General features: G+C 40.7%; 1 protein-coding gene across 2 annotated transcripts in view; it reads right to left on the bottom strand.

Moving 5' to 3' along the window:
* Window positions 1-27,262, bottom strand: part of dscama (Down syndrome cell adhesion molecule a) — a 99,629-nt gene that overhangs the window by 64,149 nt on the left and 8,218 nt on the right. For both annotated transcript variants that reach the window (XM_086057404.1, XM_086057405.1), the window contains exons 2-3: window positions 12,284-12,601; window positions 9,668-9,817 (exon numbers count right to left, since the gene is read on the bottom strand). In XM_086057404.1, the coding sequence (XP_085913530.1) occupies window positions 9,668-9,817; window positions 12,284-12,601 (468 nt within the window). The remainder of the gene's footprint in view (window positions 1-9,667; window positions 9,818-12,283; window positions 12,602-27,262) is intronic.

The following is a 27,262-nucleotide window of genomic DNA, read 5'->3' as shown; positions in this document are numbered from 1 at the left end:
TCATGATTCTTTTATTACATGTTTTTTTTTTATTTTTGACCATGACATTTCTGACCATTTTCCTCATGTTAAACATATAAAATATTTAAATTGTGTATAAAACTCTGAAAGAACAGGTTTTGATTTGAATAGTGACAATTTTTATCAAAATGTGCAGTGAATGTAAATTTAAAAGGTAACAATGTAAACATACAAACACAGCTCGTAACGCAGGTCTAGTACTTTGAAGAGTCTTTTAAAGGCCTAGTATTCCACTGTTTTAATGGGAATCATGTCTTCAGCAAGGTAATAAGTCACTGCCTCAGTTACCTCGCTTCACTGCTTGCTTGTTTTTTCATATGGAGTGCCCTTGTTAAAAGGCTGTGTTACCGTGGGTTGTGTTAGCTTGGAGCTAGCGGCTGCCTCTGGCTTCCAATGGTCTGATCTCCGTTTGCTTTGGCACTGACGTCCGAACCGAGTCCCCGCAAACTTTGCAAATAACTGGTTTGCGCTTCCTCCTCCGAGGAAAAACCAAACCAAATCGACACAGTGGATGTGGAGTTTCTTTTCGGGACCAACTCTGCTTCGTGGTGACGTTCCGCTATAGCTTTCCGCTATACAAACAAACAGGGAGGCGGGGAGTATCACGTACCGTGCACTATGCGTGCTGTGATTGGTTGGTCGGGTATACGCGTCAGCGGCTTCGCGTCGCCATCGAGCTAAACTGTTTAGAATGTTAGAATGTGACCTGTAGACGATCAAACGATCTTTCGGCCTTATGAGATCGTGAACACGTTAAACCGCTTAACAATCGAATATAGTCATATCGCCCACCCATAGCCGATAGTTTTCTTGAACTCCGGTTTGCAACAAGAGTTAAAGAGGAGGAACTGGACAGACCTTGAGTCAAATCAAGGGTAAACATATGCAATGGTAGTTTTCTATGCATACAGTTGAATCACTGGGCCTGTCAGTTACATTGATCACCTCTCTTCTAATTTCAATTGATTCTAATTCATTCATTCTAATGCCCTGCAATTGGCTGGCAACCAGTTCAGGGTGTACCCCGCCTACTGCCCAAAGACCACTAGGATAGACTCCAGATATGCCGGCGACCCTCGTGAGGATAAGCGGATCGGCTAATGAATGGATGCATGGCTTTATATTCCAAATAATACAACATCATTCTGGTAGGATTTTTTGTTTGGCAACATTCCCAAATGAATAATCCATGCTTCCAATATAGTCCACTTGGCTAATGTTACTGTAGCTTGTACAAGGTGCACGCAGGATACGTGCACGCTTGTGAGGGGCGTTGCTTTCATCAGGTACGCAAGAGGGGGGATGAAACAGTGAAATGAGCCTAGATTCAAATGTTGTGATCTGCTTTAAGATGGCATACTGGACCTTTAATACTGCACATTTACAAGTGTCTGTTTTGGTTAGTAACGAAGTTAGCGACAATGTTCTGTTGGGAAAAAAGAAACATCTGTTTGGGCTTGGGTGATTATTTGTTGTAAGTCGTCACTATGTCATTACAGTGAGGAATGACAGTAGAGTATGCATGCAGTAACAGTCATGCCAATCACTTCGATCCACTGATAATATCCAGTCTCAAATCAATTCAGTCTACAAAATATCCAAGTCCTATTTAATTGGTGACTCCTTCCAAGATTAGTTTTGGTTGCTCTTATAGCTAATCTGTATATTGGCAGAACGCCACACATGAGCTGGCATGCGTCCAGGTCCAGAGGCAGCCGCCATGCCGAACCCCCGAGCACTGTCAAGAAGATATACCAAACTGCAGTGGCACAAAGGAGACCTCACTGTTTATCAAAGATTAAGCAGTCTTGAGTACCTCTTTTCCGACCTCCCCTCCTCCTCCTCTTCCTGCTGCTGCTCGCATTTAACCATATGCATGCGTGCACACGTATCCCACCTCCCGCTCACACCCTAATTGTTTGTCGCCCCCAGAGTTTAATAAAGAACAAATTGCGATTATTGTTAAGCAAACAGTACCGTAAAAAATGTGGGAGGGTGATCCTTGCGGCTCCAGAGCACTCAAGTATATATATTATATTATATATATATATATATATATATATATATATATATATATATATATATATATATATATATATATATATATATATATATATATATATATATATATATATATATATATATATATATATATATATAATTGTTAGAGCATTCAGGTGTCTGTGATTCTTTACTCTTATGACTAACCATGCAGTCCCCATGCTGCCTGCCCTGCCCATACGTATCCACCCGTAGTTTTCCCATAATGCTTTGTAGCAACTGCAGCTGAATTAATGCACAAAGATATTGATTTTCCTCCCCATTCTTTTTCTTCCTTCTCTGCACCCTTGTATTTATCTAGCAAAGCCCCTGCCACTGGCTGCCACTGAGAGGAAACAACTCGTGAGAAACAGTGAATTCAACACTTCCTCATTTATTTTATATATATATATATATATATATATATATATATATATATATATATATATATATATATATACATATATAGAAATATATTTTCATGTAATGTGAAGGATGCCTGGACAGTATAAGTATGCATGTTTGGTGGTGTCTGTCCATGTAAAAACATATTCTCCATAGGCCACATGACCCATTTTTCGATGTGAATAACAATACCCCAGCCAATCACCGGCAGACAGAATGACGAATGCTGGAAAAAGACTACATCCCGCCTGTCATAGCCCCAATCCTGCCTGTCGACAAGGAGAGGTAGGGAGAAAAATAACGCGGAGGCTGAGTCTGCTGCTCCTCTGGCTACACCCATCTCACAGGGACCAGGAAACCCATTACCCACCCACCACCTAGCTCAAGGTTGCTGCACCAATAGCAGCAATTACTGCGCAAAATTCTAAGAATAGAGTAAAACCAATAGTGAGAGAGCTGTAAGGCTGGACACAATCAAACATAATTGCTATAATTGTTATGCACACGTTCCACCTCCAAGACATGTTTTAGCAGAGCTGGGCATTACGCCTATGTGCCTATAAGGGGCGATAAACGATTGACTAGAAACTTAGAAAAAAATAGTAGGACATAGCATAGTCGGAAGCCCATTTTCTCTCGTCTATGTAATCGTCTATTTTTGGCTCGACTATGATTAACTGAACGGCACAATTGAATAAGGTTATTAGTTTCTGAACAGAACGTTGTTCAATAATGCTGTTCATTTATTAGTGTGTACGACTGGCGAGATACGACAGGCTGCGATGATGCGATGATCAATCCACCCATGCTCTCATTTGTCTATAGTGGTAGTTTGTCGAATTTTTATTTTTATTTTTTTTATTAGATTGTGTCGAAGTTGGTAGTCGGAAACACTAACGGAAGCTCTATTAAAATGATAGTCAGACTGGCCATAGGCGATTACTATTTGGTCCGGCCGGACAAAATTGCGGATAAACGGATAGCAGAAGGGTATTATTGTTTGTTGGCGACAAAACAAAACTGATCACCTGCCACTAAGGACATCCCTTCACCTACTGACTGTATCCATCGAGCCAATATGAGAAGACACGGGTCATCCTTGGTGCACTCACATCAACAGCCATGAGCCCCTGACAGATTTATAGAATAAGACTTCATAAGCGTGCTAAGTGCAGTCCTGTCTTTGTCTACATCTACAAGAAACATTTTAACACACACAATTAAAACACAAAAAAATGACCAGAGACTGACTTGGAGCTAATAGGAATTTTTGTGTGTGTGTGTTGAATAAATATTTTCAAGCCAGAAAAGATGGTGTGAAGTTGTGTTGACAATTTGAAAATTAACTTTTACATGTAGTTGTAACGTTGATTTGATCAATTGTGAAGAATCTTTTGGACCATTCTAAATCATTGTAATCATTGCATATCATACCGTCATTTGATACAGCATTTACATACTGTGTGTTTACAAGCATACATAAACAAATATAATCATGGCTGTTATTCTGTCCAATGTGTTAAAACCAGTTGATGATCAAAAACAATTCATTCAAATCATACAAAATGATTTAAATGACATGTAGGGAATTGTTTTCTTTTGTGCTACGCAAAATGATATAAATTACTGCAATTCATTTTACATATCTGCTGATCAATGCCTGAACTGCAAACAAAATGGGATTTGTGTCCCATTGAATTTGACACTTTTAGATTTTCGAGGTCAAGATCCCCACAGGCAAGACTACACAGACTGTGAACTCTTGTTCCAAAGCTCACTGAGGGCATCAAAGCCTCAGTTATGCAGTGCTAATGTACCCTAAGCCATTGTAACATTGTAACGCTGATTGTATGAATTTTGAGGAAAAATATAATCAAGCCTTCAAATGAAAGCTTTAATACATTCAGTTGATGGTACACTGTAGCATGTAGAATCACTGTATGACAACCCCAGATCACTATTTTTGTTCATATTAGTGGACAGTTCTTCAGTTGAATTCACACTAGTCATGGCCCTGTTGCTGTTTAAATTAAAACATTTAAGACAATGAATATTTTCATAATCGATTCGATAAGAGAATACAAAATAGATGAATTGATAGCATTTTGTTTGTGTTTCACAAAGATAAAAAATAAATTATACTACACAACAGTACTTTAGGCGGCACGGTGATCGACTGGTTAGCACGTCCGCCTCACAGTTCAGAGGTCGTGGGTTCGAACCCGGCTCCGGCCTCCCTGTGTGGAGTTTGCATGTTCTCCCCGTGCCTGCGTGGGTTTCCTCCGGGTACTCCGGTTTCCTCCCACATTCCAAAAACATGCATGGTAAGTTGATTGTACTCTCTAAATTGCCCCTAGGTGTGATTGTGAGTGCAAATGTCTCTCTCTGTGTGCCCTGCGATTGGCTGGCAACCAATTCAGGGTGTCCCCCGCCTACTGCCCAAAGACAGCTGGGATAGGCTCCAGCACGCCCCGCGACCCTTGTGAGGATAAGCGGTATGGATAATGAATGAATGAATGAATGAATGAACAGTACTTTAATTTGCTTTCATTTTACATTTAAATTGACTGGCCACAACTTTATGAGTATCTGCAAAAATGGAATCATACGTATCAAAAATAATACAATTCCTGCTTTCATAAAGATAATAAACGCTCAGTGTGGATGGCTCTCAGAGAGGGGTTAAATGAACAATATTTGTATCATTTGTATTATTTTGGTAATGATTTTCACTGGTAGGTTGGAAAGAGGGGATGTGAAAAATAAATATAAATATATATATATATATATATATATATATATATATATATATATATATATATATATATATATATTTATATATATATTTATATATATATATATATATATATATATACCATTTCCAATGAAACTGACAACACGTGAATGTCTTGTGTATCTCACAGCAATGGCTGGAAAAATAACTCAAACACACATCCCCGAATGCCAACATATTAATGTGAATCAAACTGTGAAATACACAAGATGGTTGAGTAGCAGGCCAGGCCCAATGTGTTAATACAATCTGTGAAGCTACAATTCATCTGCCACGAGGAAAAACATGCTTTCCAAGCAATTTGGGACTTGAAACCCTAATGTGTACAATTTTTTTTCCATTAGCATTTTTCTAACTATCTTGATTGATGTCTAACAAATGACATAAATTTAAACTGTGAAAATTTGTCATTGGATAGAATAATTTTCTTATATTGACTCTGTATTTATTTAATTAGAATGGTAAAAGGAATTGTGCAAGGTCATGCATCTTTGAATAATAAACTTTTTGGATAACTGCAGTTTAGTTGTACCCAGGAGCACCATGAGGGCATTGGTGCGAACCTCCAACCGCAGAGCATTTTTAATTGGTAAACCCTAATCAGGCTTGTGATATCACTGCAGAGATTCGGCAGGATGGCTCCATCAACAACATAAATAGTGTAACAGGAGATTATATAATTGCCAACGATTACAACAACACAGAATAGTCTTGAGTGGTGATAATAATCCATGAGCAAATGACACAAACAACATGGATTCTTTCCTGAACAGTAATTCAGAGCAATTTTCAAACATGCATTTAGTTTTTCTTCCCTTTCAACAGATGTGGTAATTATCTGTCATTCAATCAGTAGACAGCTGTGTGTCTTTACTCATCGTAAACAAGATCACCATACTGCTTTGCATGGTACCCGAATGGGAGGATGCTAAAAAAGTGTGACGGTACAGGTCGGATATTTTGAGAGCCATTCAAGTAAACAGAAAAAGCCACATTCTTTACCTAACTGAAACTAATCATAATACTTGGTAGAAACGTGGTTTATGTGTGCCTACATAAAAGAAAAGACGGCAGCAGTGGGAAGATGAAGGAGAGCTGAGAAAAGAGAATGTGATGGCCGACGGCTCTGATGCTTAGCGCGTGTGCCGCATGAAAAGGAAGCCCACTTTTTATGCGCTTGTGTATGTATGCGTGTGTCTGCAGTGGCGCTGGTGCGGGGGGGGTCGGACCCCTCTTGGCCCTACTGCTGCTGAATGCAGAGCAGGCAGCATCAGGCCGTGGCAAATGACTACAAGGCCTCCTCAGTGACTGCAGCACAGGCTCCACCTGGGGAATGGCTCAGCTCAGTCATGGAAGGCTTCTCGCCACAATAAAATGAACCAAAGAAGACAAATTGCAAGTCTACCAACCCAAACTTGTGATTTGCCTAATGAAAGGTGTGATTGTTGCTTGCTGCAGGCGCCCTTTCTCTCTGAATCATTTGACTGTGAAAGGAGATATTCATCCAGGCTCTCTTATGCCTTAACTTTCATTATACTGCCCCCCTTAACCATCACCAAGCAGTGCAACTAGGGTTGGGCATCGTTTGAATTTGGAAGATTCCGGTTCCGATACTGTTTTTTTTATTCGATTCCGGTTCCTAACGATTCTCGATTCTTAACAAAAAAAGGTGTTATTTTTGGACAAATCACATGAACTTCTCTGTTCTTCAATTTCATGAACTTTTTACTATTTGTAAACTTTACCGTCTGCCGCCGCACGCCCAGAGTCGCGGCCGCCGCGGCCTGCACTTGCCGGCCGGTACGAAATGAGTGGAGGTGCTGACCGAGGACCACGGCAGCTCGAGTGGGGGCGGGCTTCCGTGCTATTGTGACTCAGCTTTGGCGGCAGGAGCCCGGGGCTGCGCGCACGTTTTTTTTTTTTTTTTTTAATCGGTCGTACTTCATTCGTAGCTCTTCCACGCGGCTAACTAGGAATCGAAACTTAGCACCGACATTCTAAAATCTGAATGGTCCTGCTACTCTCTGAGTCTCTGCCTGAGTGAGTGACTCAGCTCACCCTAGAGAGAGCAACGAGGTGCAAGCGAAGAAGTTGCGGAAGGAGGAGGAAGAGGGGGGAGATCCCCAAGTCAGAACACCCCCGCGGACACAGAGACAACGTACTCTGGCAGAGGCTTTTCAGCCCAAAAAGATCAACAATAGCTGTTGTAGGAGAAGTATTTTAGTTTTTATAGTGTTAAAGGTTTTTACATTGTATTGCTTACTGTATTTGCATTTTCTGACTTTATTTTAAAAATATTGTGCAATGGAAGGTATTATAGTTGTCAACTTGACATTGTTATATTTGTATTTTCGTTACATTGCTGCTTTTTTTGGTTTGACTCTCTTGAATTTTGATCTGAAACAGTTGTAGTAGAAGTATTTTATTTTTTTTCTACTGTTAAAAAGGTTTTTACATTGTATTGTTTACACTATTTGCACTACTGACTTTATTTTCAAAACATTTTGCAATGGTATTTTGCAAAAATTTTAGTTGTCATGTTGATGACGATATATATATATATATATATATATATATATATATATATATATATATATATATATAAAAACAAGTATAATATACTAACTAACATTTCCAAGCAAAAAGTATCGGTATCGTATCAGTATGGGCCGATACTACCCTGTGTTTACTTGGTATCGGATCGATACCAAAATTCCTAGTATCGCCCACCCCTACAGCCGATATGTCGAAAACGGAGGTCAAGTTAGCCTTTAGGCCATCACGCAGGCCAACTTCAAAGTAAAAGTTCACAAAGTCTATTGCATTGGCATTAATGACTCAATGTATTATTTGGTAAGCTTTATTTTGAAGTTAGCCTTTGTGGAGGCTAACATCAAAATAAATCGTTGATTATGTTTGAAAAACCCCTTTGTACATGCAACTTACGTGATCTTGAGGAGAGTATTCAACTTCCTCTGCTGAATGCGGACTAATCACGTTGGCTTATTGTGAACGCGCACAGTTTTTTTTCACCAACCATTCTGCGGATCGTGCCCATTCTGAACCGATGCTTGATCCTTACTAATCAAAGATGATTAGTTGCACTGCATCACTAGTGTGTACAGGTGCATCATGTGTACATCATGACGTAAATGACGGTACGCATCAGTGATTTCCGTTGCGCATGCGTACCTGCGTACCAGTTATGTGCACCCCTGAACATTGGACTTTATTTGAGGGACTGTTTGCTCTCTGTCAAATGGTACTCAGTCTGTTCAGGGAGGGCAAGATACTTATGTTTTGTTATGTTTTGCACGTTCTATAACGTACTTTTCGAACATTTGACATCCTTAAAGTTGAGCTTCAGATAGACCCACAGACACGGATACAAAAAACACAAAGTGCACTTAAAATGTGTGTGTACTACAGTCGGATGAGAATGGCGGGGTGCATGCAGTGAGACGTGAATAAAGACCATTTGCTCATGGATTCATAGGCTTCCGTCATCCATTATTTAGCATGGAGAAGAGCAATGGATAAGTATTTGGATTATTTTTCTGACGTTTACATGGCTGATGGCTACAGCTGTGATGATTTTTTTATTTCGTTTTATAAACACTTTGTTTTGAAGGGGCACAAACAAAACTTGTAAGATTCAAAAATCCAAATTACAAATACATGTAACATATTGCAAAACCGCTAAATATTGAATAGAGAACAATCAAACATCCTTTCAATTTTGTTGATTGAGCAGCAACAGGACTCTTCTCTAATGCTGTATCAGAAACATGATATTGAAAATCAATTTATGGACAATTATGAGAGTGCTCTACATTTCAGCATAGTGGCTTTTTTCCTTCAGAGGACAAATGGCAATATCACCACCACCAACAACACAACAACAACAAAAAGTCTCTCAAAAGCATTTGCCCTCCATCTAAAAGCAAAATGACATTAACTCGTGTCTATTGAGTTTGCTAAATGCCCCACATAAAATGAATTTGCCCCCCAGGGTTGGGAAACAATCACATAGGCGAGTGTTCCATTTAAGTGATTTGAATGATCGGAGCACCGCAGTGTTTCCTATCAGCCAGAGAACTGGGTCAATACACTGAGACTAAGTGACATGGCTGGCAGCCTGTGTGCTCGTGGAAGGATGGCAGAGGAATTGTAGTGGGTCCTCGCTGTCATTGGGTCAGACAGTATTGCAAACACAGACATAGATGCCGCCTGGCTAGTAAGTTCAACCCAAGCTAGTTCCCATTTTTAGACGGAAATTTGCACTGTTAACCAAGACAACACACATGTCTGCAGTCAAAAATCTTCAATAGCGCCACGAGACCAAACTAGAGTGGAAAGGTCACACTCAGACATCTAGGATAGCTGTTACAAAGGAATGTGACTTACTTTCAGCATTAATTGACATTGTGTCTTTCTCCCAGGACACAACAGTGATGTAGGCCTCCACTGAGGCAGGGATAATGCACTTGAAGACGGCCACATTGCCTCTCATGGCTTTCTGGTCCTCCACCCGAACAGTATAGGGTTCCCGTAGGACTAGTATGGGGGTACAAAGAGATCATTTCAGTATAATGTTGCATTCTGGAAAACAAGAGAGTCAGACATTTCCCACTCTGAGGTACATTGAAAATTTACAATTTTGAACTTGCCAAGTGATGTACAGTATGTGGAGTTCACAGAAGTGAAGAAATGAAGGGTTTTTCATAGGTCTTTGTCACTTTACAAAAAATTATATTTTAGGAACCGGTAAGGGTAGCACAATATAACCAGTTTCACTTGAAAGATGAAATATTCAAGCTTTCTGTTGCGTTTATCTTTTCAGGCTATTGTTACATCACAATGATTTTTTTGTTTTTTTTTGTTTTAGTAAAACATGGTTTGCACTGATTTCATTGCTATTTACTAATAATGACGTTCACTGGAAAGTAGAAGGCATTTTGTGTCTTCGAGTTTGATAAGAATGAGTCGTGGAGATTTTGGATAGCATTTTCAAAGCAACCACCAGACAGATGTAGCAAACAGAAATGGCATGCAACATTTAAGTTAAGAGGGGTGTTTGTGCCTCCCAAAATGAACTGGATGGCCACCACCTTCAACTGATCCCCAGAAAGTCAATCAGAAGAGCCAGTCGAGAGCTAACAACCATCGATCGAATTTGCTTGTTTGCATTTGGCAAGAAATGGAATACTGTTTCAATGTACGCCATGTAATCGAGGGTTTGCATATTGAACATTTGAGCAAGTTTTAATAAAAATTGATTTCTTGGATTTTTGTAAAATTTATATCTGCAAAAAATAAGATCAATAGCTTTCAGGAAATATAAGTTGGGTTTTCATATCTTCAACGGTCAATGAGATATAAGGTAACGTAAGGTGACACAGACACATGAAACACCCTGTATGTTATACTGATTATAGTCCCTCAAGACAAAATTCAACTCACACTGATGTATACTTTGCATTGCATTCCTGACACAGAACCAGATCACACACATGGCATGCAAGGAGAGATTCAGAGTGAAAGCGGTGCTCAAACAGTGCTGCAATACTTTAGATGGAGTGGTGGGGATGATGTCTTAAGCAAAGGGACCCTGACAGTAGCCAGCAAGCGGACTGACATCTCTCCAATAAGTAATTGCCACTTTTACTTTTTTGCTCTGAGTGGGACTTGAATCCTTGTTCTCTGACTCCAAAGTCTGAGTCGTTAGCTACTGAGCTACTGCTGCGCCCAAAAATATTACCGTATTTTTCGTCTTATAAATCGTTCTGTAGTATAAGTATCAGCCAAAAAATGACATTAGGAAGAAGAAAAAAACATATCGATATACAGTATACTGTAAGTTAGTTGCACTGGACTACAAAATTGCATTTTGGGGGGATTTTTAAAATGTATTCATTTATTTTTTTACAAAAACAAAGATCAAGAACAGTACACCTCACATACAAAATCCCTGTCACCTAATTGTATTGATGGCTGCGACCTTCCGGTGGGTCGAAACGTCCGCTTCTAACTATGGAAACGTTTTTCTTTTTAGTTTAAAATGGCTTACCTTAGTTTACCTTAACTTGTGACCAAAGGTAAAATCCTGGTCAGGCTTTTTGGTGCAGTAAATAGTAAATCCTTGTTATGGCATATGCCGCATGCTAAAGAAGGTGGCGGTAATGGACCAAAAATATTTGCCAACCGCCAAAAGAAAGTAGAAGAAGGAATGGAAGAAGAAGAAGACAAAGAACAAGAAAAAGAAGAACAAGAACAACAAGTAGTAGTCATGGAAACTAATGTGGGACTGTCTCCCCAGCTAGCTTGATAGGTTATACGTTATCTACCACAACAACGATTTACTATTTATAGCACTAAATAATGGACCAGTATTCTACCTTTGGCCACAACGGAATGCATCATTCTAGTTAGGGTAAGCCATTTTAAACTAAAGAGAAAAACGTTTACGTGGTTAGAAGTGGAAGTTTCAAATCCAACTGGATCCTGTACGCTGCCGTCAATACGATTAGGGAACGCGGATTTTGGATGTGAGTCCGAGCTCTAATTTTAAAATATATCAGTCGCACCTGAGTATAAGATGCAAGACCAGCCAAACTATGAAAAAAAGTGCAATTTATACTCCAAAAAAATACAATACTAAAAGATTATATAAATGATATTTATCTATACTTGGATTATATTGAACGTCCTCATTTATCACAACCTGTTCTGTTTCTTCTTACAATAAGCCATTGTATCTTCTCAGTTTTAACTTACTTTGTAGGCTACTAAAAAAGATTAATTTCAGCACACTCAATTGCTTTGGGCTTATCGACTATACTATACTGTACCTCAGATGCTACGAATGCTTGTCAAGGTCATCAGGTGTGTTTTGTATTTGCATATGGCTAGATGCTTTAAGGTTGGACCCCATAAGCTCCAACTGGAATATGACATATTTCAGAATTTTCTGCTGATAACTCTTGTAGACCACAGTTAACATTTAAGAAAAGAGATACTAACCAGCCTTAATGTGGACATCTTGGCTCCTGATTCTCCCTGAGGGGTTCTCTGCTGTGCAATAGTAGGTGTTGTCGTGGATGAGTTTACTAAAACTGGAAGGGGGGATGTGGAAGATCTGAAGGGTGCCATTGGAGTGCACATGGCGGATCCCTGGCACATCATAGATCTCCTCACCGGTGGCCAGATACCAACGCAGTGAGACAGGTGGCACACCTGCTGCGGGACAGGGCACCGACGTCCCTGTGGTGCTGGCGAACACTACCTCTTGCACAGATGCATTGACAAAATATAAGCTGGAACGTAGATCTTCACAGAAAACTGCAAGAAAAGGACATTTAAAAACAACATGTTAGAAAATCCCTTCGAAAGCTTTACTTTGCACAGTACACTTTGAGGTGGTGTAACAGCAACAACTCCAAAAGAGATTTCTTATTTGCAAGTGTATATTGCTCTCCTGCCAGTGTATTTATATTCCTTTATTTTTCCCTAGTTGGTCCTCTGTGCTGACTGCAGTGGAGCAAGTCACTGCATTAGGGCCATGGGAGAGCACAACTGAACGGTAAATAAATGAAACAAAATGCCAGACCTCACTACAGCCCAAAGTCAACCTTGCACACAAATAGATGGATTCTATGGTTTCTAACTGAAAAATAAAATATGTAACATTTTATGTGTATGATAGTGCTCATTACTTCTATCCCTTGTATCGAAATTTGCAAGATGTAATTGTAATTGGTTTGATTGTGCCACATTGCTGCTCTGACAATAAGCCATTATTGTCTATAAGCAATTAATTTGCCACCTTTACTCAGTTTTTAGTTATTCAGAATTGAATTGTGTACGTTGAAGGGCCGTAATCAATAAAGACTGAGGAGCCAAAACATGTCTTTGGATCTGAGAACCTCAGCCAAGCATAAGTGCTGTCATTATTTCTGCATATCAAATAAGTTTTGTTATAAAACAACTTCACTCTCTGAATACACAATGGATATAAAAAGTCTGCACGTCCCTGTTCAAATGGCGTGGAATTTGTGATATAATATGGCGAGATGAATCACGAGATCATGGTTGCACAAGTCACCCTGTCATAAATGGGTATATTATAAATGTGTTCAGAATTAACCAATTACATTTTCAAACGCATATTACCGGTACATGGGAGTCAGCACACACCTGCCATTAAGTTCCTCTAATTAACCCCAACTAAAGTTCAGCAGTTTCAGTATGCTTTCCTGACATTCTTGAATGTTTTATATGAACAGTAAATGGTATTTGAAACTTTCATACTTCTCTCCACTTTTACTAAGGTCACATGTCCAGCTGAAGAAAAACAGATCCAAAGTAAAAGTTTTGAATTAGAGTTTTTTTTTTATGTCACAAAAATATTGCATTATGGCATTAGGACAGGTGTATAGACTTATTATATCCACTGTATATACAGTATTAGGGTAGAGTAGAATAGGGTATACAACATGTAATGGGAAGTTGAGCAACACATTACTGTGAAATGACCCAAATCCAGGTCCGAACCCAAAAGCAGATACACGCTAACTTATCATGAGCTTCATTCAGTGTAAATGTCATTAGGTTAAATTTGATTTCCATTAGTTAGTTAGTGTGTGTGGTTGATTAGTTGGTTGTTTTTTTGGTATGCCACCGTAGAAATATCCAGGAATTCAATATCATTCATGTGAATCATAAGATTCATAATGACACTGCTCCACATCAACTTTCATTCACCAACAGAACTGTCAAGCGATAAACAAACAAATCAGTCAAAACATTTTCCCTTTTGTTAAAAGTTAATCCTCGGCGAAGTCTCCATTAAAAATTGCTATTCCAGTAAATGAAGTACATGTTAAAATATCACAAATGTTTATTGCTATAGCATAACCCCGAACATTTGTACTACATTATCTCTTCAGTTTCTGTTCGTGTAGCTTCTCTTCTCCTGTCATCGGGCAACCCGCTTCCCCGTCTGCTTGCCTGTGCGACAGCTGCCAATCCCCCCTCCCTGGAGACCAAACATTTTAGCGCTTCATAAATTCCTAATGAGCATGCTCAAATCACAGGCCACTTCTGCCCACCGGTCGCTCAACCTGTTACGACAAACAAACACCAGGGCAAACACATGTCTCAGCACATTTGGAGCTGCACTCACTTCACACATGCAGTACTCAGAGGGCCTGTCCTTCAGGTGTTAAATAGTAAATTGTTGTATTTGTTGACAGCTGCAACACTGTCAGATCTTAAGTAAAAGATGGCAGAAAAGGCAGCAGAGCCATGACACCATGGGGGTGGGGGGGGGGGGTTGCAAGGAGGGGCATGTTCTTCTTACTGATCAGCAATGTGGGTGAGTAAAAGCATTAAGTAAATATTAATTACCTTGACAACATGCATAGCTTTGGGGTTTGGGTGAAGGGACAAACCTTGCAGTCTCACATCACTAATAATAGAGTAAACTGGCAGGAGTTTTGTCTTGTCAAAAACGAGTCATTTAATTTAAGAGGCATCACCTAATTCTGGTCGTGGGGTTTGTATGTCCCAATTATCCTAGGAGATAAGTTGTCTGAGGCTTTATGCCCCTGGCAGGGTAACTCAGGACAAACAGGTCCTAGGTGAGGGATCAGACAAAGTACGGCTCAGAAACTCCCTATGATGACTCAATTCAATGGCTTAAAAGGAATGGCTTGTTTCCTTTCGACCAGATGCAAACCAATACCTCCCTCTGAAGCCATTCATGGAGGTGGTTGGTGGATACCATGGCTCAATGAAGGTTGGGAAACACTTTACTAATAAATAAGACAGAATTTGACATTTACAGCTATTGCTTCTCATGTTAATCGTAAAAGTGGAAGTCAACCCAAACATATTTTTTTCAAGAATATGTTCCCAGCAGGCCCACTAGTTGAAACACGGCATTCTGATTAATTTTGCAATTGTGGAATATAAATTAAGCAGCAAAATTCACTTGTTTTTAGCCATCTCTGGGGGTGGCCATTTTGTCTCCTGTCAACTGAAAATGACATCACAACTGCTCACAACGACCAATAACGGTTGACCTGTTTTATGAATCTGAGCCGCGATTGGTCGTTGTGATGTCATTTTCAGTCGACAGAAGACAAAATAACCGCCCCCAGAGATGGCTAAAAACGAGTGGATTAACACTTATTTCACAAACGCAATATTTAATAGAATGCCCTGTTTCAACTGGTGGGCTTGCATAGAACATATTCTTGAAAAAGAACGTTTGCGTTAACTTCCACTTGAAATATTCTGCATAATTTTACTCAGTCAGTTTTTCATAAACAGGATTTGAGTGGCCTGTAAAGCTGAATAAAGACTTGATCTTCCAAGACAGTCGTTATGCAGTGTCTATTTGGCATGTTTTGGAGAAGGTAGATGAACGAGGACGAGAGGCTGCTGCATAACTGCTTTTGTCTTGGTTCTCTGCGCGCCATCTCATAAAATATTGAGACCACCACCCATTTCTGGGTGGTTGATTTCTTCAGATGAGAAAGCTTGATGGACACACAACCCGTTAAGATCGCAATGCTTCAGAAAGATACAGTATGACTACATTTATTTTTCAGTGCAATGCCAAGAAAATAGTGCGGGAAGGGGTTGAGTGTGGAGGCGGGACAGCTGAAAAGCACTCAGACAGTCACACACAGACCACTATTAAAAGAGAAAAACAGAAAGCCTTGGCAGAGGTCAAAGCATGCTCCACCTTATAGGTGTCTCTCACAACCTCCTTTAAATGCACTTGTCCCTTGTTCTTCCTAATTTGTTTTCTCTATCCCGGCCTTTGACTGTTTCACCTTCATCTCTCCTTCACGGTCCTCTGACCCTGTCTCTCACCCCACCCTTACACAAGGATACATGAGAAAAACAAAACATATTTAAATAGAACAGGAAGTTAGACCAGCTGTCCATAATGACTCCATGTTTCTTGTACATTATTTAAGGCTCTGAGAGTTAATTAAAGAGCGCGCATGATGCAAAATCTACTTTTTTTGTTAGCTTTTGGCCATGCTAAAATGCTAATTCCTCACCAAAAACACAAGTGGTGTTTTCTTTATTCACTTGTAAATTATTTATAATTTCTCCCCTGTCTCCTTAGAAGACTTAGCAGATCTTGTGTGCGCAATGAAAATGTCTTCTAGTCCATTAGATATCGTGCCCACAATTTTGCAAAAAAAATGTTTTCAGCACCATCGGTCCATCTCTGCACTCCATAATCAATTCCTCACTGGTTTCAAGTTGTGTCATATCCTATTTCAAGCAATCAGTTGTTCAGCCGTTTCTAAAAATGGCAAATCTCAACCTCTGTATTTAGCAACTATTTACAAGCTGCCGTTTGCCAAAATGTTAGAAAAAGTATGGTAAACCAGCTACAGTAGTTTTTTCCATTAACAGATACAGCATTTTTGATCAATTCCAGTCCGGTTATCATCAGTTACATTCCACAGAAACAGCTCTTCTCTGGGTCTTTAATGACATCATGATGGCCTCTGATGCTGGCAAATGCACGATCCTGGTTCTGCCTGACCTCAGCCCAGCGTTGACCACCACATTCTTGTTGATCGACTGAGGGACCGTGTAGGCATTTCAGGGACTGCCCTTCAGTGGTTTTAATCTTATTTGTCTAACAAATCTTTCTCTGTGGCTGCTGGCCCTCACAAATCACAGTCTGTCACCCTCTTGTGCGGAGTGCCGCAAGGTTCAGTTTTTGGACCTATCCTTTTTACACTATACATGCTTCCTCTTAGAGAGCCATCAACAATTTTGAAGGTGTTTCGTACCACATGTGCGCAGATGACCATTTATATTTCTCATTTAACCCTTATGTAACAGACGTACTGCAGGATTGTGTACCTGCAATTAAGCATTGGATGAATAGCAACTCTCTTCAGTTAAATGGAGCCAAAACAGACGTGCTAATTGTTGCCCCTGACACTTTAGGTCCTAAACTGGCCGGATGCTTGGGGTCCCGTTGTATAAGCGTGCGCCCTAGTTTGAGAAACTCTGGGGTCATATTTGATCAGGCCATGCTTCTAGATGAACACATCAAAACCACAACTCACTCCTGCTTTTTTCAACTCAAAAATATTTCATAACTCAGATCCATAGTATCTCATGCCGAGCTAGAAATTACCATCCATGCTTTTGTTTCTTCACGTTTTGAGTACTGGAATTCTCTCTGTCTCAATAAAATTTCATAAGACCGCCTCCAGTTAGTTCAAAACGGCGCTGCCAGGCTTCTGACAAGATCTCATATATTCAGTCATATCCCTTTCACTTTTTATTGCGTTATTTCGCAATACAAATATTGCAAAATAAGGTAATGTTATTTTAGGGGGAGAACAAACATCTTCCACTTCCATGTCATAGCTTTCAGTGTTTTTTTTCCTCGTCAGTGAAATGGGCATCCACTAGAGGTCAGACTATGCCTGTGAGAACAATACTGCAGGGAGGGAACGCACATGATAAAGAGCACTACAGTGTTGTGCAGGCTTAGCAAGGCAGTCTTGCTTTTTGAAAGAACCATCAGCCGGGACATGACCCCGTTAGGGACAATTAGAGGAACAGACAAAAACCTACGTCCGTCCTTGCTTATTAGTCCATCCCTTTTACAAGAGTTCTCATCCTCCGTCTGAACATCCACAAAATGGGCGTCCATCCATCCCGGGACGGAATGCCCAGCTCTGCATATTTAATAGATCTTCTGTCTTTAATAGATCTTCGGCCACCTCGGTCTAGGTGCCGTCCTCCCCGGCGACAGGCAAAGGTAATATATAATCATGTATATACCTATTGTTTACTATGGAAAGCCTAAAAATAGCCTCATACAGATCCTTAAAGTAAAAGTTCAATAGTGTATGAACAATATTTAAATATTCAATGAACTAGCAGCTCAACAAAATGTCTGCAGGCTTAGCAAAGCGAGGGGAATCAGTTCTGTTCCGGTTCGGTTTCCGAAATCCTTGAAACGAGTCTGTCGCATGCCCCAATGAAGCATCGTACAGTGTAGTACAAAATAATATTTTCGACAACTCCATACCAGGCCCAAAGGCTATCTTATTGAATTTTACATCCCACACACTTATATAATAAACTGACTCTTATTCTATGTTTTTAGTTTCATGGTTTCAAAACAGGGGTAGGCTTAGGGTGAGTTGTACGAGTGTTTGTGCGATTACCACATGTCAGCACCTATTGGTGGTGGGCCACTCTGAAGTTCCGCGTATGCATTATTGGTAATTTCCAAAGCAGTCCACCCATTGTGGAGTCCCTACAAATTCATTTGGAGCTCAAGGGCGCCAGACACACTTCGGTCAAGGAGAGTGCACACGGGCGTGTCATCAGGATGTGGGGGGATGAGCGTTATTGTCGTGAGCCCGTGAACATACAAGCTGACGTATCCTTGGTTGACAGGCACACGAGTCAATGCGGCCTGTGATGGTGCTGGTTTTGCCTGACAACATTAGCTTAGAGAATATTTGATGAGAAGAGTGTTTCAAATATGCTGCAAAAGATAATTGTTATATTTACAGGGAATCTCAGGTATAAAAGCACAAAGCCCTAAATTCTTTTCCAAAAATATAAGTAAGCAATGTGCTTATTTCTTATCTTCTCTGAATTGTGTGCTCATTTAATCCTGCAAACCTTCACTCTGACCATGCCCATCAGTGGCCCCTTCCAAATCACACAGGCAATTTATTTAGGTAAATGTCTGATCAATACAGCTCCCACTAACACACAACATAAATAGGCCTTTGCAATAGCCTGCACATTACCGGACTGATGTGTTGGAGGCTTTTTGCTCGGCCAGTGTTTACCTCAACTAAAGCAAATTCATCAACAGTAAATGGTGTTTCATTTTATTTCATGCTGTCCTGAATGTTTGTCAGTGTTCTCTAGCCCAAATACATTTAAATGTTACAGCTCAGCTAGCTAATGTGGACCTGAGGAGGTCAGACCTCTTATTGTTTGAGCAGCGGGCACCTAAACATCGAGATATTAGGGCTACTTCACCGCAGGAAACAAGCACTGAGCCATACTGACAGCTTGTGGCAGGCAATGCAGGTAATTACGGCAGATACAGTCTAGGGAGGGCAGAATGGGGGCTGGGGTCTGAAAAAGAGGAGGGGGTGGTAAATCGGGTGGAGGACAGGGTGGGCTCATGACGACAGTGAGTAAGCATCCGCATCGGCCCCTGCCCCCCTTCAGATGGCCCCAGACTCACAACCACCACCCCCTCTACTTCTGCCCTAAGGCCTTACAGAATATCTAGTAAAACGAAATGTGGCGAGCTGAGATGTACACATCACAGAACAGGGACTCCTCACTCCCAAATCATCGGCTCCCAATTTGCCCTCATGAATAATTGTTGAGCGGTGCGCTCTGTGCCATGCAGATGCTATGTAAAACCAATGATAGTCTCCTCTGATGTCAACTCTCCAGAGGGCAAGACGGGAGTCATCGTGAAGTGGACTAGTTGATGCATATGAATACTCATCTATATGAGCAGCAACAAGAGATGAGAGAGTTCCCACGTACTGGGGGCTTTAATGAGTTATATCTCCAAGGTGGGAGGGGACAAATACTACAAATCAACTCAGACAGAGGGAAGGTAGAGAGAAATGAAATGTCTAAATATTGAAGAGGATAAATTGTGAGTGAGTAAATAAGATCATGCTGATGCGACATATACAAAGGGGCATCATGAAAGTTTGCACGGTGAAAATTTCATGAGATATTTGTAACGCACCATTAATTCATCTTCGGAAGTGAAACAGCAGCATCATATATATTATCATGTTACATGTTAATATTATTCCAAATCATGATGATACTCACATGACGCATAAGCTCAATTGAATGAGCATCAAACCTTTAATTGGATTTTTTTGCCAAAGGTATTCTAAATTTCTAAATCGGAACTCAACCAGCGCCACGCAAGTGATTGTATGACCTGAGAGGTTCCACTGAATGAATGGCTGTAGTCCTATTACATTCAAATTCTTCTGGGTAGAGGGAAAAAGAACGATTGAGGGATGAAGGTGGATCTTAGAGTAGCTGAGATGGGGACATTAAGCCCAGCAGGAAGGGATGAATAAGATTAATTGGAGGAGGAAGGCTAAACAGTTTAAAGATCATCTTAATGTTGTGGAACTGCATAGGAACCTATGAAATACATTAAACCGCATACTGCAGTTAGCAACTTCGCGGCACATTTTCCTCAGAAAGTGCTAACTAAAACATATTTTAATCAATCCCTCAACCAGAATTTAGATAGCATTTCAAGCATTAACATAAAGCCAGCAAGACTTTCAGACACATTTCAGCCTTCATTGGGAGGCCTGTCTGATTCTCCACTAAAATGTGTGGGTTAACTCCAAGTTTATATCACAAACAAACACATTAACACACACCCATTAGAAAGCAATGCAATGAAGGCTTGGTGTGTAAATGGACACTTGTGATAAAAAACAAACGGGCATTTGGTTACTCTGCATTGGCACGTGTTTTAAAGACACAACATGCAGTGGTTGTATCCTAAATGGCTACCTTTAGATGTTCATTCATCGGATCCACCACTGGAGAACAAATGGCACAGCTTTAGTTGGAACATATTTTGTATGTTGACGACAATGCTTTAGGTTATTAGTGTACAGTATATTCGCCATATCGTTCGGCAGCTTTGAGGTCACTTTCTTGTGCCGTTGCCAGTGCCGTCCCTGTGCTCTGCGCTGTCACATACCGTCCTTCCAAATACAACAAGGAGTTTCTGAATGACTTTTCGAATCTTCTTGCCAAAATCATGCTGCTATATGATCGCATCCTGCTCATGGGGGTCTTTAATATTCACGTGTGCTGTCCTGAAAAACCACTGGCAAAGGACTTTTTAAGACTCATCGATTCTTTCAATTTGGTGCAGAACGTGTCTGGCTCCACTCACCTCACAAGCAAGGACACACTTTAGACCTTGTCCATACTTTTGGTCTATCGGTTCCCTATTTTGAACGTTTGTGCTTTCACTTGTCACATCTAATTCAGGCAAATCGCCAAAATCCACGTGCTCTATTTAAAACGATCGACTCTGAACTGAAGCCCCGTCAACCGATTTGCACAGACTCGTCCCCTGAAATGTGTGATAGATTCTTGCATTTTTTTAATTGACAAGGTTGCTACAGCTAGGGCTCTTGTTTCAAATGCCATATTTGACCCCTCTGTCCAAGTTCCTTGTTCAGCAGTGCTCAATTCCTTTGAGCCGGTTTCTTTGACATTTTTGGAGGATGTGGTTTGCCATATTAAGCCATCGGGTTCCCCTTATGACTCCGTTCCTCCACACTTCTTTAAGGAAATTCTCTCGACTATTGGTAAATCGGTTTTGGCCATTATCAACAGCAGCCTGTCTTCTGGTGTAGTCCCCCAACATTTTAAACATGCTGTAGTGCAAACCCTGCTGAAAAAAATGGCCTTGATCAAGCTGTGCTATCCAATTTTAGACCCATTTCCAAGCTGCCTTTTATGTCTAAAATTCTGGAAAAAGTGGTGCACTCACAGTTTAGATCTTTTTTGGATGAACAAAACGTGATGGAGGTTTTCCAGTCAGGCTTCAAGAAGATGCATAGCACAGAGTCAGCTCTGCTATGTGTTTTTAATGACATCCTCCTGGAAAATGACACCGGAGACTACGTATGTCTCATTTTGTTGAATTTGACTGCAGCTTTTGATACAGTAGACTACAGTATTCTTTTTCTTATTCGTTTGCAACACCAAGTGGGCATTAGTGGGTGGGCTCTAGAGTGGTTTAGATCCTATTCGGGTGGCAGAACTTTTTCTATTAGCTTAGGTTTCCTCTGAGTCCCGCTCTGCCCCTCTATTGTATGGTGTTCCACAGGGTTCTATTTTGGGTCCATTGCTGTTCTCATTGTATTTGCTGTCGCTGGGTTCCATCCTTCGAAAACATGGTATTTCCTTCCACTGCTATGTGGACCACTGTCAAATCTATATCTCGCTGAGCAAAAAAGACACATTCTCCATGAGACCACTTTTGTCCTGCCTAGATTACATCAAAGACTGATGTCACTGAATTTCTCAAAATTCAATGAACAGAAAACAGAAGTTATGGTCTTCGGGCCCAGTGGCTCGTCTGCATCCCACCTTGTTGACCTGGACCTGAGCCGACAGTCTCAAAGTTGGGTTTTAAAATGGACAGTGATCTTAAATTGGACCAGCAAATCAGCGCTGTTGTAATGTCGAGCTTCTTTCAATTTAGACAGCTGGCTTAGGTAAAGCCCCCTCATCAGCACATACAAACAGTCATCCATCCCTTTGTTACATCTCGGCTAGATTAATGTAATGCACTTTATTTTGGAGTCAGCCAGTCCTCTCTCAAACGTCTCCAGTTGGTCCAAAATGCTGCTGCCTGCCTACTAACTGGAGCTCGGAAGATCGAGCACATAACACCAATTCTGGCCTCCCTTCACTGGCTTCCAGTGCATTTCAGGGTTCAATGTAAGATTCTCCTATTTGTCTTTAAATCATTAAATGGCCTCGCCCCGGCGTACCTCTCCGAGCTTCTCCACTCCTACGCACCTTCCCGCAGCCTCAGGTCTGTGGACCAGGCGCTGCTCGACGTGCCGAGGACCAAGCGGAGCCTCGGAGGGGATCGAACCTTTTCAACTGCTGGTCCTTCCCTCTGGAATGACCTCCCATTGGTTGTTAAGCAAGCCCGCTCTCTGTCCACTTTTAAAACCCAGTTGAAGCCGCATTTCTTTTATCTGGCTTTTGATCAGACCTGAATTTCGGCTCTTTTCCGGTGTCAATTGTATATAGTGTTTTATGTTAATTTATTGATTCCACTTGTTGTATTATGGCCTTTTTCTTGTTTGTATATAAAGTGCTTTGTTACAGCTCTAGCTGTTATGAAATGCGCTATATAAATAAAATTGCATTGTATTGTATTGTATTGTAACTCATCCGGCTCCTCTACTCTGAGCCCCTTCCTGATGACTCAGCTTCTGACCCCATCTCTAAGCAAGAGCCTGGACACCCTGCAGAGGAACTCATTTTGGCTGCTTGTATCCTTGATCTGATTTTTTCAGTCAAGACCCACAGCTTGTGACCTTAGGTGAGGGTGGAATCGTCTATCAACAGGTAAATCAAGAGCTTTTCATTTCACCTCGGCTGCTTTGGTCACAATGACAGAAAAATACAGAGACCACATCAATGCAGATGCAGCACCAATCCGCCTGTCGATCTCATGTTACTTATTTGAAATCCTCTATCTGAGATAGGAGCTCATCACCTACCCAGAGAGTGCACTAAAGCCTATTCCAACCAACGACCATGGTCCCAGATTTGGGTCACACGCTGATAGTTTGATTGGAGTGGAAGCCGATCTCCAAGTGTCCACTTCACAGATCTATGGAGGTGCTTGCAGTTCCTTATAAACATCAGAGATGGGCACTTTACCCTTTTTTGCCGGTCCGTCTTCCGTCCTCCGTCCGCGACCTGGGTATCCTTCCGTCCTCATCCCTGCGTCCTTGTTTGTAAAAATAATCGCCCTCCAACCCCGTCCGTCCTCTTACGCTTAAAGCGCTTCCGTCTTTCCATTCCGTCTTTACATTCCGTCGGTCCACCAGATTTAGCTAGCAACACAAGACCATCATGATATGATGATGATGATGATGATGATCATCATCATGATGATGATGATGATGCGGACCGGAGCAAGCCAGGGGACATCACGAGAATATTTAAGATTGAGTAATAACGCAATATTACTACTATAATAAATGCAATACATTTTCAGTTTCTATAAAGTAATTATAGCAAAATAAGGCAAGGTTATTTTAAGGGGAAACAAAGACTTCAAGGGCAGCCTTGGCGGAGTCCAACCATTAATGCGGACCGAACTCAGACAGGGACCAAACATGTCCGTATCAGGGGCTCTGACACCCCCGACTCCCAGGTCATCGGCCCCACAGGACACCCCAAGAGACAAAGCTGAACGGCTTCCCTAAGTCTATCAAGCACATGTGAACTAATCAATTGAACTCCCATGTATCCTTCAAGACCCTGCTGAGGGTCTAGAAGCAGGGGGGTCAAACTCCAGTCCTCGGGGGCCTCCCTCCTGCATGTCTTAGAGGTTTCCTCGTCCAACACACCGGATTCAAACGATCGAGATCAGGATCAGGCTCCTGCAGAACTTGCTGATGAGCTCATAATTTGAAACAGGTGTGTTGCAGCAGGGAGAGATGGAAAACAGGCAGGACAGCGGCCCTCGAGGACCGGAGTTCGACACCACTGGTCGAGAGCGAGTCTACTGTTCCACGGCCAGGATGAAAACCTTTGACCGGTGTCCTGAAATTCCTTTGATGGGAAGGGAGTAGCTCATCTAGCAACTTGGGCTTTGGAATCAAAGGCTCACAGTTGGAGTCTCGCCCGCAACTAGTTGTTGGAGATATGCCGGTTTGCACACTGACTACGAAGTCCCCATTAGTAAAACCTGGCAAACATCAACGGCTCTCAGCACAAGGGCACAGTCATCGTTTGTGCTCCCCGTTACTTTGACATCTGTCCTTACATGCTAGCAAATGTGTGATTTGCATTCACATTAAAATATCTTACAACTGTTTGGATACATGACCCTATGTGTCCCTGTAATATTACTCTTGCATTTGGACATGCATTGTTTAATGCTGGTTTGAAAGCTGCTATTTGCTCAAGCAACACAAAGAGGTGAAATAAGATGGCAGTTGACAGTGGAGGGCAAATCAACGTCCTGGGGTTAAATGGGATTGTGGGTCAGATGACTAGACACTGCTACCCATGCACTTGCAGCAATCCACTCAAAAAAAAATATGCTAAGCACACACACACTAGGTGGGTCTCCCTCCTCCCTCCTCTCTCCACCACAGTCCACCATTTGCCTCAACGGTGAGACCACTGCATTGTTAGGACATCTGAGCACTGCTTAGAATCTCGACACATTTGAAAAGGCTGGATTGTGACCGGTTAAAATGCTAAAAATTGTTATACAATGTACAAATAACACAAGAAAGAAGATGAATAATATGAAACAACACTGTGCTTTTTAAATTATGCATGTCTTAAAATGTGTGATTTGTATTGTTGCAGATCAGTAGTGGCTACAGCATTTTAAAACAGAATCAATTTTGAGTTTTTACAACCAGCTGTCTCTGCAGCGCTTTTATTAATTACCCTGATGGAAACACAGTCAATTGAGAATAACAGTAACAAGCAAAAGCTTACAATGTTGCAGTGGGCTGCATTAGCGCTACTCTAAATCAGCACACAGACACAAGCAGCTGTTTTTTTTTTTTTTTTTCATTGTACAGTGCAAAACCAGTTTCTTTCATTCATGTTGCCTCCTAGTCCATCCTTGCCTTTGTCTTTCTCCTGTTCTTCCTGTAGATGGTGTGTTTAAGACACCCTGTTGGAGGCTCAGCAAACACTGGCAGGCAAAATACACATCAACATATTCAGAGCGCTTAGTGCCCTGGATTAATCAAATTATAATTTAATCATCTGATCAAACAGTAATTAGCATAATCACTTCTGGGCTCGGCCTGATAGAGCGGGGACTCAAGCGGAATGGCGCTGGGGGCTAGCAACACTTAAATGAAACATTTGCCAGAATGTTTGAAAATGTAACACGTTTTCAGGCCACGAAACCAAGCCAGATTCTGAATGCTAATCAGCATGATTTGGTTAGGCCTTGAGTATATTTCAACATTAGCCACAGGGAAAGAAAATGCTATTTTGGTGTCATATTACTAATTGTTTGGTATACAACTAAGAAAAGAAAATACATGTATATTAATGATACAGAAAAGACAATTCAAATTACCTAAATATGTGTTTTTGTGTTTAAATAGAGTGTAATGGATTAAACATAGGAATTTGGTATTCTCTAGTCATAGAGTTATACTACCTAGTGTAGTAAAAATATAAAATAGCCACATGTAAATGTAAAATTCAGGAAACCACTTTTTTGGTCTACAAGCAGTTCCCATAAGGTTGTCATTATTAGCAAAAACTGACCTAATGTAATTTCCAGATAAGATTTGCAATCGGAATTGAAGAGATTACCAACAATGTGACAAAAATATGCTTTGTAATTATTTTTTTTCTAATTGGAATACAACAATGTTGATCATTACAATTCATTTCTTTCACATTTAATCTTTATTTTCGCATTGTTCCTTGATCCTATTACATTATTCCAGATATTTCATTAATCTTCTCGGATCATTCATTATCATCACCACAAGCATTTGAAAATATTTTTTGTAATATAACCCAACAGCAAAAAAACAAACAAACAAACATGTCATTAACACCAAGACAATTCAATATGCAAAGAATTGCAAGCCGGTTTCCAGTTTTATGGAAAAACACTTTGTTGGCCAGCCTTCACCAGAGCCTCAAAAAATGTTGTTTCTGCATGGCGAACCAGAATGAATTGATATGAATCTGTAAGCATAACACAAGCTGACTCCATATGAACCGTCTTCCCCCACTCTTTCTCCTCTTTCTGCCTCACTTCACATCATCATCTCCTTAAGCATTGCAGTTGGGGTTAAATGAAACCTTTAACAGTTCAATGTGCACCCATTAGCATATGCTTGAGTCTACTCTCATCTCAACAGTCAAGCCAAAGCGTAAGCATACGCAGAGGAGAAACACAAAAATGCTGACATCTAATGGCAAACCTAGGTGTGATTTGCAAGTCCAGGAAGGAAAATTCTAATGAATTGAAATCATCTTTGAAGTGGACCTAAAATATGTCAAGTCATGGAGGCCCTGAATACTGTCAGCATTTATTGTAATGAATAAATCAATAAAATATACTTTTGTTCAAGATGTGGCTTTTAAGAGTGCAAGTTGACTTAAAACTTTAGTTAAAATGAATGCCAAATGTTCTTTCGTCAGGCAATA

Source organism: Filicampus tigris, chromosome 17 (genome assembly GCF_054856515.1).
Source record: "Filicampus tigris isolate MCC_2025a chromosome 17, RoL_Ftig_1.0, whole genome shotgun sequence".
NCBI lineage: Eukaryota > Metazoa > Chordata > Actinopteri > Syngnathiformes > Syngnathidae > Filicampus > Filicampus tigris.
Note: the sequence above shows the minus strand (reverse complement) of the source record. Positions and strands in the feature narration are given on the sequence as shown.